The following is a 16,056-nucleotide window of genomic DNA, read 5'->3' as shown; positions in this document are numbered from 1 at the left end:
CATAGCTGAAAATATTATGACTCATCTATACCATTGGATGCTAAAAGCTATTTTAATAATATGTGCACACACACTGAAAGAATTTTCCCGTATTGTTTTAATTGAAAATACCAAATTTTAGAAATATATGCAGAGCTGTGATCCCAGTTTGGGGAAAGAATTTTTTTGAAACCTGCATATAGGTCTGTGTCCTTGTATGAGTGAAGGAAAAGGCAGAAGAGGAGAGAACCAGTTGCTAACAGTGGTTTCATCAGGAGAAGGAGCTTGAAGAAGAAAGGGATTGTCATGTTACTTGAGACACAGCTGTTTTATTCAACTGTTGAGTTTTATTACTCAATTGAAATGATTTAAAATTATAAGAATTTTTAAAACATTTTAAATCCTTTAAAATATTTATTTTCTTTGATCTAAGTAGGGACTCCTTCTAAAAATCTACCTAAGAAAATTATCATATTTGTGGGTGAATAATTGAATGCATAGAAAAAAGCTGGAAGGAAATATGTTCAAACATTAGTGGTGGTTCTGAGTGACGACTATATTTTTTTTCTGTTTTTTTTTTTGTAATTTTATAGTTTCTTTATATTTTATAAGAGTATATATTGCTTTGATATTCAGGGAAAACTAAGGTGATTGACAGGAAAACAGAAAGTCTGTGTTTCTCTTTTTCTTCTCCAACAATAAAAAGAAAAATGTAAGAACACCTTTGCCCAGGTTATACTTTAAATGATTTACTTTTCTGATTTCTAGTTTTTAAAGATTGTCATTGGCAAATTACCTTCAAGAACATGATTATTTGCACATTTTGCTTGCCCCTGAGAACTAAGAAGAAAAAGGTCTTGACGTGTTTTCTTCAGCGTCTTTCTAGCTGTACAAGATCTAAACATGTAAGTTGGAGAAAGTCACTAAACCAGACATTGCTAAGGGAACCAACAGGCACGTGAGGCTCCCCGGCAAGAGAGAATAAACAGGGAGAAATCAACAGCTCAGCTCTCACCCAGGGCCAAGCAGACCTGGGTTTGGATCCTGACTGAGGCTAAGCTCTTGGATCTTGGGCAAGTTATTTACCTTCTCTGAGGTTCAAGTTCTTATATTTCAAAATGGGAATAATACTAATTCCCACCATTTCTTGTTTCTGTTGTAGCTGCATGAATTAGAAATTGCCTAGCACAGTGCCTTAATGACATTCTCATAAGGAACAGCTGCAGTTATTATATTCTTCTTGGGTTCCGCTTTCTAAGAACACCCAAGGAGTGCAGAGAACAGCTGCAGTTATTATATTCTTCTTGGGTTCCGCTTTCTAAGAATACCCAAGGAGTGCAGACGGGCCTCGTAAACTCTCTGGGGTCTGGTCGATTGCTTACCAGGGCACCCCGATCAGTGCTCAGCTCACAGCAGGCGCTCTGCAAGCATGCCTTGAAGGGAGGAGGGTCACCTCACAGCAAGGAATGAAGCTCTGACTCAAACCCAGGCGGTCTCTGAGCCCTGAGTCCACATGCTCAGGGACCCTCCCCTGGAGGTTCGGTCTCTGTGGGTCTGTGATGGGGCTGGACGACCCTGTTTACCGCCAGGCCCCAGGGTCTTCTAACGACACACCCAGGTGAGGACTACTGGACTCTAGTGAACACAGTCAGAGCTCAGTTTGCCCAAGTCTACCATCATCTGGTTCATATGAAAGGTGGGACCAGAGCACGTGTCTTTTGATCTCAAGTCTAATCAGTTCACAGCCATAGCAACAAAATGTTTGATCTCCCAAACTCTATGGCTAACCCTGGCCCCAAAATTTGACTCTGGCACACTTTGGGACAAACCCCCCATTTCTTTTGTTGAATTGTTGCAGCAGTTAAGATGGTCTGGAGTGGGATTTAGTGAATCAGGACATGAAACTGGATCGGAAGCCGTCCTGAAAATCGGAAGATCGGAAGCCTTCTTATCCCTCGGCAGTGGAAGGAACTTGGTTCTGGCGTTTTGCCTGGCTGCCAGGCGTCTCTGGCCGGGCGGGGACACGTCCATATACCTGCGGGACAGGCGCCACAGTAGAAGGAGCCCGGCGTGTTGAAACACTGCACAAGCGCTGAGCAAGGCGCGGGCCAGAGGCTGCACTCGTCTCTGTCCAGCGTGCAGGCCATGCTGTTCGACGGGGTCGTCCACCCGGCATCGCAGAGGCAGCTGTACCTGGGCTGGCAGGACGACAAGGGTGTGAAGAAAGGCAATCAAGAAAAATGAGCATGAAAAGCCTTTGAAAATCTCACGGAGCCCACAGGAAACTGATTTTTCCTCTAACGTTCATTTCCATGAAGCCAATGGAGTGGCTTCTCTTTTTCTTCCCATATGATTAAGCATTTAGACCAGACCATGAAAAAAAGAGAAACAGCTTTATTTTAGAATAAGGGAAACCTGTCATTTGCCCCAAAGATGCCTGGGAAAGAGTAACAACAGTCAAGAGCTGTAAGTCAATATAATTAAAGTCAATCAACTCAGCCTGCTCCGCTTTTAGAGGGAAAAACACCCATGTAGGCACAGACCTTGGAAAATCAATTCTGTTTGTTTCCTTTTTGAAGGTTCCACCCACCACCACCCCTCCCACCATGGCTGGAAGGGAACCATTTTCCATCACATGGGCAGAAAAAAATAGAACTAAAAATAAAGACCGGAAGGTCTCCAGCAAGGCCGAGTGGGCCAGGGCTGGGCAACCTTGAGGGCCAGGAATCAAGGTCGCCAGGACCCAGAGCACAGGGGACGCTCAGGGAGGTAGAGTCTGCAGCAGTCACGGGGGCTCAGGGGCCAGAAAAATCCAGACTCCTTAAAACTGAATGTTGCAAACAAGGGCAGGCCTTTTGTGTTGCCATGTCTTGTCACCGTTAAAACTCACAAGGCCAAGAGAAGGTCATGTTTCACAGCGAGATTCATGGACGAATAATAAAAAAAATGCTCGGATTTATATAATGAAATCAACCTCTGGGTCCCGTTTTCTGTTTATTTATAGACAACGGTCACAACCTTCCTCATCTGAGGCCGGCTTAAGGGCAGGACGTGGCTCCCCTCTGCAGCCCCACAGGGTCCTGCTTGTACACAGCTACGCAGAGGGAGGAACTAATACCCAGGCCTGTCCCGAGGGGTCCCACTCCGGAAGACACCCACCTCTCCAGCCTGCACTCGGACCAGATCCTCGCAGATGCCGTGGACACAGCGCACCTGGGAACCCCCCTCACAGTCATCGTATTTGGATGCACACTGGGGGCCGTGGGTCTCCGGCGAGCAGAGACAACTGTTGGTCACACAAAGCACAACGTCAGGACCTGTTTCTTAGCATCAATAAAAAAACAGCAGTAATTCCGATTGCAGGTCAGTGATCTTCACGTGGAATCATAAGCCAGCAAACCAGATTTACTGGCTGGCGTCCTGGGAGAAAACCACTGTGCTCTTCTTTAAGCGGCAGGTTGAGTAAATGTGTTATCATCTCCAATATGGGGTGAGAGGGCACAACGACCACTGTAAATTCTTCTGCTATCAGGTCGTCAGACTGTGCTTTCAAAGGTCAGCCATCTATAAACTAAGGGGGATGGAGCTCCTCAGGATGGTACAGGGAGAGATCATCGCAGCCTTTCAAAGTCCATCCAGCTGGACCCGCCAGTAAGCCCAGGTGACCCTGACTGAATGGATAAATTCCCGAATATTCTCTAGGCTTGCATAACCTCACCAACAGTGGTGTATCCACATCTCAGAGTCTATGATGATGGTGATTATACTACAAGGGCAACACTTCTATCCATAAGACAGGAGTTAACATAGTAACATTTCTTCCATTGTCACATTGTAACTCACAAGATGTAATTATCACGTATGACCTAAACTAGCCCTGGGTGTTTTGTCATGAGATTTCAGTTCCGTAATAATCAAATAAGCAAAGTCGTTTTAAGCTATCGTAATCTTAAAGTTGCTGAGTTAGTTTTATATCTGTCCTGCAGCTTCAGAGGGAATGTGGACGGTGTGAGATGGTGGCTGGGGGAAGAGGGGGAGGTAGAGGAATCACAGAGCTACACTTCTTTACACACGTCTGAGCACAGCTGTTGGAGCGAGAGCCAGGCCCGCAAGGCACTGTTTGCCTGACTTGAGCCATGTTGGCCACTGGGGCCAAGGGCAGAGTCAAGGTACGAGGAGGACCTGTGTGGCCATGGACCGTGAACTAGTTTCTGAGTGTTCTGTAAAAGGGGCCACTCTACCTGGTAAAGAAGCTCTTTTAACGATACGTGCTGAGGCACAAAGAGCTCAGCTGATGTCCATGGATAAAAACAAATGTGTGATTGGCAGTGAGGGAAAGGGGAGCTTGGTTGTTGGAGAAGCTCCAGGAGCCACAGTCTGGGCACAGAACTCGGTGTAGCCGTGGAGGCCTCAGAAACAACTGCTGTGGTGGCACCTTCGAGTGGGTTCTAAGGAAGAAAGAGACCGACAAATGTGGCCGGAGATGGAGAGTTAAGAGTATGGTGAATACCATTCAGGCACTCACATGTGGGGTTGCCAGACGTAGCAAATAAAGATACAGGATGCCCGGTTTAAAATTTGAATTTCAGATAAATACTTTTTTGGTATAAGTATGTCCCATGCAATTTGCAACATCAATATATAATTCTGTAAAACCTGTTCCATTAATAAATTACATTTCTGAGCATTCCAAGGTTGCCTTTCTCATTAAGGTCATAGATTGATAGCAATACATGATTAAACTTAAAACGAAATTCAATTATTCACTCCTCACCCATAAGCTATTTATCTTCTTCTCATCTCTCTTTTTCCATACTCCCCCTCTCATATTCTCTTCCCTTTCCTCTTCACTCCCCCAGCCTTACACAGAATAGTCTTTCAGACAATTTAATTAGACTCTTGGAGATGGCAGGACTTTGGACCTTCTCTTGCACACATTTGAGGATCTGATCCAGGTGGCTTCCTGGCTAAAAGTTTATTTTACCAGCACCTCCACCCACCAAAAGAAAATTTTTTTAATCTTTAAACCAACTATTACTAGCTTTCTGAGTCCATGATGTATGAGAAGTCTGAGTATTCAGGAACCCATGGGACAAGACTGCCTAGGTTTAAATCTTGACCCTTCCTGTTAACTCTTCACCTTAGACCATGGAATAATTACTCCCTCTGCCTCTGTTTCTTGTAAAATATAAGTGCTAATCTATGAACACTATTTTCACCTTGGGGTCTAAAGGCATTTTCCTGTAGGAAGTGCTCGGGAAACTGCATTTATCTTATCACTAAGTGATTTACTATTGGAAAAGGACTTGAAATTTGAGAAGAGCTGCAGTTAAGTCCTCTCTCTTCCTTCTCCCTTGCTATTGTCATTTGGAGAGGAGTATATTTTAATCCTACGTACTTCCCTAATGAGCCACAAAGTATACTTCTTTCATTAAGTTTAGATAACATGAGAAGAAGAAAGCCTAAGGGGAGGAAGGAAGCCAAATACAAGAGCAATTTCCTTACTATGATCCTCAAAGACAAATATTTTTAATCCCATTTTACTGGCAAGGTTCAAATTGCCCAAGGCACAGAATTAGCAATTGGCAGAAGATGAATTAAAACGTAGGTCAGTATTATTCCTGTACTATTGTTTTTCCACATCGCATTCCCATGTTCTGAAAGGGAGAGTTAGTTGAAGACTTTCCATTTCTACATGTCTTTTTAACATAACAGTGTTTGCATGCAAAATGTATATTCTCAAGGTGTCTGGATACACCCTTAAGGAAAAAGAGTAGTGAATTATATGCCTCCCTGAAGAAGTCACTTTTGTAATGACCTTCTATTGCTGATTTGGTTCCAGCAGAAAAAAACTAGGCTTTTCCATCTTCAAAAACGCTGCAAGTGCATTTGGCAATTGAGACGAGGTCACATACATTTTCATGGTCATAGTTTAACTTGCGCTAGAGTCCATGGTTCAATATTAATATAACTGACTAACTAAAAGAGGTAATATGTTTAATACCTAACTACCATCTGAGCTAAAACCAGATGATCCTCCATCATAAGCTCTGCCTGTTTTAAAATCTACCAGTGATAAGAATGGAAATAAGTAAAATAAAATATGATAAGCACCATTGTGTTCTTGGAGAAAAAACAAACAACAAACTCAACTTTTTTTTTTTTTTTTTTTTTTGCCCTATAAAGCCTTCTAGATCTGAGCCTGAAGTACATAACATGCACCATCCATGCATGGCCAATGTGGATCCCACGGACTGTCTTAGACCCACAGTCAGCAGGAAACAATAGGAATTACTTCTTCAGAATAAAGAGGCAATAACAGTATTGAGAAGTGGCAAAATATTACCTGTTAGCTATCTGAGCACTTGGGACAAGACCACGAGCCACAGGAGTCGGGGAAAACAGACGATGGTTTTTCTTGCTCTACTTTCATTACTCCAAGAAAGAATTTTTACCAGAAATTTTTCTGTGAAATGGGGCTTCCAATGAATTAGTATTTGCATAGCGCTTTATCTTTCAAAGGTCTTTATAATTAAAAATTATTAATCCCCGTAAATAAAGACTCCTTTGTCTCCCTCAAGTAAGTGGGCTCTAAGAGTCAGAGACTGAAGAAGGCTGCAAATCCAGAGCAAACTCTGCTCACCACAGACACATTTCTGCACATCCAGATTATTCAACAGGGTCTCAAGTTTGCCTTCATCAACTGCCCACAGAAGTTTCCAGAAGGGGTTTCTAGTCTCAGGGAAGCTACTGATTAACAAGGATTTCACCTCACGTAATTAGTAGAACTCGAGAAAATATCTAAAGGATCTTTGTTTCATTCCACATAGATTCCACAAAGCAAGCATTTAATCTTATGCTCATGTACATTTTTCAATATGCTCTTTTATTCCTTCAAAAAGACTTCATCATATGCCTGAATGAGAGTATTTCGGTCATAGATAATCAACTGGAATTCATGAGGCTTCATAAACCATCCCCACAGCAAGAAGAAACCAGATTGAAGTGCTGTGCTCCCTAACGTCCTCCAGCAAATCTATGAAGGGCAGAAACTAGAAAACAAAACCATTCCCAGGGTCAGCACAATCAGTCCTTGGGCTTTCTTTGATAGGACAGTGCAAGAGAAAATAATTCAGTGCTGCCCTATCAAGCTGAATCTGCCATTTAGGCAGCTCTCAACAAATACAGTGGCCCTCTCTCCCTCCCTCCCTCCTTCCCTCCCTCTCTCCTCTCTCTCTCTCTCTCTCTCCCTCACTCCCTCCTTCTCGTTTGTATCTGGAAAAATTAACCTCTGACATGCAGCAAATACTTGCGTTAAAATTTTTCTTTTCTTTTCCATTTTGCAGGGGTAAAAATACGAATTTGTCCTGGGGGGAAAAAACGATTTTGGCTCCGTCTATGGGTCTCTCCTCCCTGCTGCACACATTTGTTATGGTGTTGACTTGCAAGACTCCAGAAGACAGTGATGATAACAGAAGACCAAGAGTGAGAACTAATCTCCAGGACATTCCTCAATAACAGGAAGGCGGGAACAGTTAGTGCGGGGAGTCATTTGCCACCGATATCTGCAAGCAGCAATTTTCATTGATAAATGCCCATAAACAGAAATGAGGAAATAATGCTTTCAAGGCAATGAAAGATTAGACCTGCATTCTGGATCTGGCCCAAGCTTGAATGTTTATAAAAGCAGGGATCAGGGGGTTCCTTTAAATGAGAAACAAAATCCAGAGAGCAAAAGGCTCTTTAATAATGTAATAGTTCATTTACATCACAGGCGGTACAATGTGCATGACATTTAAGCTCACAGACACATCCACCAGAAGTTTGAATGAGTTAAGTTTGTAACTTGCAATGAGCAAAAAATTTTAAGATCAGGTCAAAAGAACAAAAGGATCGACTAAATGAAAAAGCGGAAGATTGGGGTTGCTTTTTGAGAAAATAGTGTGTGAACAGATGACAAGGCCAAAACCAAAATTACTGTGCTCATTTTTGCTGGACAGGTCAGAATGGATTGTTACAAGGGAATTGAAGAACAAGGCATCAGGGACACTAGCGAGAGAGTAAATGATTCCTCTTTACTCCAGTGAGGTCACACCCAGAGATGTTGTCATAACAGAACCAATTTCTTTATCTTTTAATAATCACAGAATATAGGAGATCCACCAAACTATAGGGAAAGATAATGTCTAGAGGTTTGGGGTTTCTTTTAAGTGATTTTTAAGAAACTACAGAAACAGTTTGACATTGATCTGCCATACATTTTTGGACTTGATTATCTAACAAGATAGTGCATCAGCCAGTGTAGCTTTAAAGACCAATATTCCTAGAGTTTGATGGGAACATGGACGCATCGGGAGGCCTAAGTCGGCTTTGTAAGGGAAGGGAAGTTTTCCTGCGGAGGGCGATGCCTGAGTGGAGCAGGAGAATGCAGTAGACGAGCCATGTGACAGAGGCAATCAGAAGAGAAGATGGGGGAGGCCTGACGATTGTGGTGAGGGCCTGATGGCTAACTGAAGAACGACAGTGAGCGTGAACCGTGTGAAGAGAACCTCGGTTCAGTCTCTGCTCTGGTTACGGCGAACATTGCACTTAGCGCTTGAATGGAGATGTCCTGATGTGATCTATCAGCTCTCTACTCTGTGGAATGAGGGCAGCAGGGGCTCGCTGGTATGGGGGGTGGTGTCCCTCCCTCTTCTACGTAAGGCTCTTCAGTGGCTGCCGCTTTGATGCTCTGACTCCTACTAACCCTTCAGCCTCATCTTGCCCCAGGCCATCCTCACTCTCTACCCCAGCCATGGTGGCCTCCTTCCCGTTCCTCAGAGATTCCAGAGAAAGGATTTCTTCATGGGGTGAGAGCTGAGGTCACACAAGCTTTCTTCCATCTAAGTAAATAGCTACGTGTATGTTAAACAAGCACCACGTGACTTCCCCAGGGAGCACCTAATTTTGCTGGTAATACAGATGCTTAATCTTGGACACTTTTAACCAGGGGATGTCTTAGCCCTTCAAAAACACACCCTAATATTTTTTTTAAAAACCAAAAAAACCGGCAAAAGTGACAGTCAGTTTTGAGCTAAAGCTTTAAGAGACTTTACATATTTCTGTTTAGTTCTCTGGGGGCTTTTGACCTTGGCCATGAGAAGGACATTTCTCAGGCAGCTGGGACACCTCCAGCCCAGGCCTAAGAATGAGACATGCAGACCAAACCTAAATGAGGTGGAGCCACCGTGGCCAATATGCAGACCTGTGAGTATGAAAAATAAATACCTATTGGTTTAGAAAAAAAAAAGGAAAGAAAAAAGTCACCTGTAACTTCCTGCTGTATTTACACACGTGGCTCCATTCTGGCAGCCCAAGGGTGTTCCTGAGTAAATCTCACATTCGTTAACGTCAACGGAGCACAGAGGACCCTGCGTTCAGACAAAGAACAAAGTCAGGTGTCGCAGGTCACAGAGGCATCTGGGGCCAGTCTTCACAGGATACGTTGAAGGATTTAAACACGGACAGTAAAGAAATCCTCGGTCAAGCCAAATACATTAAAATTGAGACTGATCTCCAGTCATCCTTCCTCTGGAACTCAGGTATGGCCCAACAGAGACAAAGAGCTCTTCGCAGATCACACCAGTCACACGAGAAGAATCCTTATACAGACTAACCCTCATTTCACTATGGAGCTCCGCCTGGGAATAGTCACATAATTTCTTTTTAATGCACATGTCAGGAACATTTTCATCATTAATAGAAAAGGGCAGGAAAATGTACAGGCTATATCAAGATTTGTTTAGTACTTTCAAGGCTGAACCATTTAAATTCATGCTAGCCAGAATAACATGTAGTATCCAATCCAGTGAACCCTCCTTAAGATGGCTCAGTATTCAGTGGGTGATAGAATCATGCCCACCGCTGTTTGGATTTTGGCGTACGTGGTGTCATTCATTCTGATTCAGGAGACCACAGAATCCTAGAAACCTTGGATGGAGAATTAAATATGTCTGAAGGACTCCAAGGAAACCACCGATGCTGACTCACCATCATTTTTAACCAAAGACCAAGTGACTCACCTTCCACTGTGAGGGACAGATACAAAAAAAGGAATCCTGGAGATTGAGGCAGGTTCCGCCGTGCTGGCACGGATTGCTGCTGCAGACCTTTCTGTCATGTGTCTGAAACAAAGTCAGGATGGTCAGCGAGACAATCGTGCTTTCTGTGTTTCAGAGCAGGTATGTATATAAAACTACATTTTACTCCTGATCAATGGAGGGTCTTCCTCCAGACTTTAAATCCATTACTTAAATTCTTCTTCATATCAACTCTCTTGTGAAAAAACAAAGCGTTTGATATCATCAGTCCTATTCATATTCCTTCACTGTTCACATGCATTTAACCAGGGATGCGATGAGGCATGAGTGACAGGCGAGGATTCTCACTCTACTCTTTGGAAAAGCATTGTTCACCTGACAAATGTACGTTGGTGGACAAGGGTCAAGATTTCAGGTGTGGGAATCACAGGGACATTTCTCTTGTTCTGGTTCTTTTGCTGTTGTCCTTATCTTTGGTACCTCCAGATAAGCATTTGAAATATGATCATCTTTTGCTGCCACCCCTCCTCCCCTGGGTTAAGATAACTGAACTCTTTTCACTCCAAGACCCTTTACTGGAAATGTGGCCTGTGGTTTAGATACACCCTCCAGTCTCGTGCTCACATGACTGCTTTCAGACCAGAGTCGCAGACAGACCTGCCTTTGTCTACAGAACCTGGGGAATCTTACCCTATGTCAGTTACCAGTTCCAGTCTTGTAAGATCTGCAATGCCTTTGGGGGCAGAGGAAACTTCTTTAGAGAGGACAAGTGATTATGCAAGGAAAGCTATCCCGTTAATTTCACCTAATCTTTGTCTAATTCTGTTTTAAAAATTAAAATAGGGGCAAATTATTCTTCACATTTTAAAAAAATACTTGGTGACTCAGAGAGAAAATGGAGTCTGTCCCTTCCGTTTGCAGATGAAACTGAGAGCAGAGGATGGCGGGCTGACTCAGCACCATTTAGTACAAAGTCCATTCTCTCTCCACCTTTGTAATAAGTCAGGTGCCCATACATTTGGGCTCTGTTTACTTCCATTATTTACTTCTCTTTCTGGGCTCTGTTTACTTCCATTATTCTGTCTATCTTTGTGCCAGTACCACAATTAGCTCTGTTCATCACAGGATACTATGAAAAATTAACCACAAACTCATTTAGAGTTTTTTCTGGCATACAAGACAATACTGAGGATTAAAAACTCAAAAGCCCATGGGGGCCCAGCAGGAAATGGAATCCGTAAGCAGTCAGGAGGAAGACAATAGGGAACTCGGGGGACTATGGTGCCCAGAGAGCACTTGCCCCATCCAAAGGCATGAAGGCACTTCCATTCCTAAATCATTAAAAACTCTTCCTGGGGGGATGGGCAGAGGGAGGCCAGTCTGAGCTCATTGGACCATGGCCTCCAGTTCCTGACCTTTGGTGGGAATGAAGAAGCACTCTAGGAGACTGAAAACTCTCGTGCTGTGCCTTGCTCATTTTTAATTCCTCCACTACTCCATAAAAAGATAAAGGCTGAAAGGGCAATTTATTATCAAAGCCAGCAAAAAGAATATATGAACTTGTTCACCAAATTTAAAACACCAAAGTAGAGGACAACATTTGAAGCATAATCAAAAACAGACCAAGAATATTAGGGAAGGGATTCTTAACCTGGAATTCCCTTGCTTTTATTCAAAATTTAAAATATGGAGACCTTCTATGCATTTCTCTGTGTGGAAGCTTACAGCTCCCATGAAAGTCTCAAAAATGTCAGCTCCCTACAAAGGGATAAGAAGTCTAAAATTACAAGGACTAGTTTACAAGCATGTAGTAAAGTTATGGAAGGTTTATTCTAATAAATCGTTCAGATTTAATTACCAGCAAATATACTTTTAAGAAGATTTGGAATATTTTGAGATACATCCTAGACTTCTAAGTTTAATGTTAGAGAAAATGTAAGGCCTTTGAAAACCGAGGCCTGGATGCCAGAATCAGCAAGTTGGGTGGTCCCTAGCTGACCAGCTTCAGCCTAAAGTTGCACGGTTAAAAAGTGCCAGCAGAAGAGGAAGAGCACAGGGACGGCTAAACTTAGAGTCAGAGGACTTCACATGCCCAGTGACCTTCATCTCTCTGAGGCTCACTTTGCTTCATCTGTGTCCTGGGAAGCATGACTTGTGATGAGAATTAAATGAACTTATTTACAAAACAGAGAGTCACAGATGTAGAAAACAAACTTATGGTTACCAGGAGGAAAAGGTGGGGGGAGGGATAAATTGGGAGATTGGACTGGACATAGCCACACTACTATATAGAAAACAGATAACTAATAAGGACCTACTGTGTAGCACACGGAACTCTTCTCAATACTCTGTAATGACCTATATGGGAAAAGAATCTAAAAAAGAGTGGATATATGTATATGCATAACTGATTCACTTTGCTGTACAGCAGAAAGTAACACAACATTATAAATCAACTATACTCCAATAAAAATTTTTTTTTAATTGTGATGAGAATTAAATCATGGGAAAAGCAAAGTCCTTGATATTGATTCTCCATCCACCTTAAGATAAGAATACCAGCTCCATCAATGATTCTAGTGTATTTTCAATGAAAGATGTTGGCTATCTAGTAGTTACGGGACTTACCTGCTGTAAGCTTTGAAATTTTCTCTCAAGATCCACGAGCTAGCAGTGGGGAGGAGAAAACATCCGTTAGCTGGTCCAAAGGCGTGTCACATATAATGTTATCCTGTGACATATTTTCCTAATACCTTCTGCTGGGGACTTACTTTATCTGTTTGTTCCTTTTCTTATTGCCTTTTTCCCTCCTCTTTTCTCTCCCCTCCAGTCTTCCCTTCCTTCCTACTCTCTTCCATGGCATGCATTTTTTTTTTTTTTTTTTTAAGAAGTACAACCCAATGATAAGTTGTTTCATTGATTCTCTGTGCATGGCGACTCTGGGAATTTTCCTAAGTGACAGTGATCCATCCACCTTGTGCTATCAGCAAGTGAGCAAAGCTGACTTACACCACAAGCTCTGGTCACAGAATTTCCAACCACGGCCCATCACCACCTCTACACCCTCTACTAGAGCTGGGTCATTTAACCGAAAAGCCCACGATCACAACACTACATTTCTAAAGAGGATACAAATTTGGTATATCTTCTGCAAAAGAATTATTTACAAAGTTGAATTAAGGAGAACCCATTTGCTCTGAGGATGTGGAGGTCAGACTCACCTTGGAATCAAGCTGGTGGATTTGATTAGAAATATTCTGAGGCAGACCAATTGCACCTCTTTTTAAGTTCGTAATATCATCTTTGTTTTTCTGGATCTAATTTTTAAAAGAAGGAGAAGAAAAAGGAGGAGGAAGAGAATGCTAGTGAAAAAATCATGTATATAAGAATAAAATTTTTTAAATTTGAGTAGTATTCTACTTTAAGCCCTGAGATCTTGTCCATTATTAGAAAAACCAGAACAATGCCACGTATAATAAACATTGGACTAAAATAGCCGTGGCATAATCCCATTTACCCTTTCAGTAACAATATATCAAGGAATTTTCCATTTGCATATTTTCCCATAATAACACTTTAGAATGCATGTAAAGAGGCCTGGCTTGGAATGAGACTGTTCAGGTTTTAAATCTTGGCTCAGCCATTTAATGTATGTCCTTGGACATGTTGCTGCAGAGTTCCTCTACCTCCCTTACTGAAGGGGTAATCATAACGCCAACCTCATAGGGCAGCTGTGAGGGTTAGATGAGACAACGCACATAAAGTGCTGAGCACAGTGGATAGCCCATAATAAGCTCTAAATACCAACTTCTAACATTATGACTGATAGGCCTGCATGATGTAGAAAACAATGAGCACTGAAAACATTCAATAAGACAGGAGAATAACTGGCCAATTCTGTTGTGTGGCAAAAGTAAACTGGTCACATCTACCCCTTTCTATGGTCCCCCTCCATCCTTGGTCCCCTTGTAAAGAGGCCCCACTATCACCCTCTGCATCTTCTCTGGGCTAGAGTAAATAAGCCTACACAGCGAGCCACTTCCTGCTAGAATTATAACCTGTACCCCTCATTAACCCTAGGGCATTGCTCTTTACGAGGACTTGTTGCACCTCCGATTATGTTCCCTGTGCTAAAGATTCAAAGTACAAATTAACATAGGCCTCTTTCTCACACCAGTTAGAATGGGCATCATCAGAAAACCTACAAACAATAAATGCTGGAGAGGGTGTGGAGAAAAGGGAACCCTCTTGCACTGTTGGTGGGAATGGAAATTGATACAGCCACTATGGAGAACAGTATGGAGGTTCCTTAAAAAACTAAAAATAGAACTACCATACGACCCAGCAATCCCACTACTGGGCATATACCCTGAGAAAACCGTAATTCAAAAAGACACGTGCACCCCAATGTTCACTGCAGCACTATTTACAATAGCCAGGTCATGGAAGCAACCTAAATGCCCATCGACAGACGAATGGATAAAGAAGATGTGGTACATATATACAATGGAATATTACTCAGCCATAAGAAGGAACAAAATTGGGTCATTTGTAGAGACGTGGATGGACCTAGAGACTGTCATACAGAGTGAAGTATGTCAGAAAGAGAAAAACAAATATTATATATTAACTCATATATGTGGAATCTAGAAAAATGGTACAGATGAACTGGTTTGCAAGGCAGATATAGAGACACAGATGTAGAGAACAAACGTATGGACACCAAGGGGGGAAAGTGGCGGGTGGTGGTGGTGGTGGTGGTGTGATGAATTGGGAGATTCGGATTGACATGTATGCATTAATATGTATAAAATAAATAACTAATAAGAACCTGCTGTATAAAAAATAATAATAAAATAAATTTAAAAAAACAAAAAAAAAACATAGGCCTGTTCAATCAAGTAACCATATATGAATATACAAAACTACTTCAATGCATTTCCAGTGTATTACCTGATGTAAACATTCGCCAACGTCTTCATCATTTAATTTAATTTTTCCTAGGGATCCAGTTCTAAATTCAATGTTTTTAGTTGATCCAGTAAGAAACACTAAATTTCCCCTCTCTGCAGTCATTCGAGGCCTGCATAATCCAAGCCAGAGAATGTATCGGTAATTATGGCATATAGTTTTCAAGTCTAAAGAACAAAGTTTCTCACCAAATAACTACAGACTGCATACACCTTTGCTTTGTGGTCAACTCAACCAAATTCTCCCTGCTCATCTGCCATTTCTTTCTTTGCAAATTTTCTGGAGATATCTCCTAGTAATTGTATGCTTGCCTAATTTGCAAAATGATAAATGAAAAGTTTGTGTATAAAAAGATACTTCCATACATCAATACAACTGTTTTTCCCTATCTTGTTTTTAACATCATTGTTTTCCTCAAGAAAAATTACACCTTTGCTTACCTGGTTATTTGTGAAAACTGATGAGGAACCACCCTAGTCCATCAGCAGAAATAATCCATGTGTCTACTTACTGTTGGAGGTCAGTATTTCTTTTTTGTCTCTGCAGCGCAAGTCCTCCAGCTTCACCATATGATTCAGCAAATGTCAATAAAATAACCAAACTCCAAAGAAAAAGTGAGGACATCTTCCTCACCAACCTCCAAGGTTGTCAGGTAGGAGGGAGGCCACTCTACCCAATTGAGTGTGGCAGTTTGGAGAAAGCAAACCAGGCAGATGTACTTTGATCAGTGGAATGTCCTGCAGTTTTCAGATCTTCCTTCTTTGCCCTAGAAGGCTACATTATTTCTTCTTCCTCAGGGATGTAAATGATCTTAGATCTTCAGTACTCTTCAACTTGTGAGAGGTCAAAATCTACTTCTAAGTGATGCACAACTTAATCATTATCTGCTTGACCTTTGAAATGGTAACAAATTGCTTGGGAAACATCCACTAAAACAATCCTTGCTTAAGAAGTAGCCACCTTTCAACAAACGCTTCTGGGAAAATTGGATATCCACATGCAAAAGAATAAAGTTGGACCCCGACTT

General features: G+C 42.0%; 1 protein-coding gene across 1 annotated transcript in view; it reads right to left on the bottom strand.

The window, feature by feature from the left end:
* Positions 1-15,804, bottom strand: part of CUBN (cubilin) — a 266,365-nt gene extending 250,561 nt beyond the window's left edge. The window contains exons 1-8 of the mRNA XM_061178156.1: positions 15,541-15,804; positions 15,012-15,141; positions 13,280-13,375; positions 12,687-12,725; positions 10,041-10,142; positions 9,286-9,389; positions 3,139-3,265; positions 2,015-2,177 (exon numbers count right to left, since the gene is read on the bottom strand). Of these exons, the coding sequence (XP_061034139.1) occupies positions 2,015-2,177; positions 3,139-3,265; positions 9,286-9,389; positions 10,041-10,142; positions 12,687-12,725; positions 13,280-13,375; positions 15,012-15,141; positions 15,541-15,653 (874 nt within the window). The 5' untranslated portion in view covers positions 15,654-15,804. The remainder of the gene's footprint in view (positions 1-2,014; positions 2,178-3,138; positions 3,266-9,285; positions 9,390-10,040; positions 10,143-12,686; positions 12,726-13,279; positions 13,376-15,011; positions 15,142-15,540) is intronic.
* Between the last annotated feature and the right edge of the window lie 252 nt (positions 15,805-16,056).

Source organism: Eubalaena glacialis, chromosome 2, assembly GCF_028564815.1.
Source record: "Eubalaena glacialis isolate mEubGla1 chromosome 2, mEubGla1.1.hap2.+ XY, whole genome shotgun sequence".
Taxonomy (NCBI): Eukaryota; Metazoa; Chordata; class Mammalia; order Artiodactyla; family Balaenidae; genus Eubalaena; species Eubalaena glacialis.
This window is presented reverse-complemented; position numbering and strand designations above follow the sequence as displayed.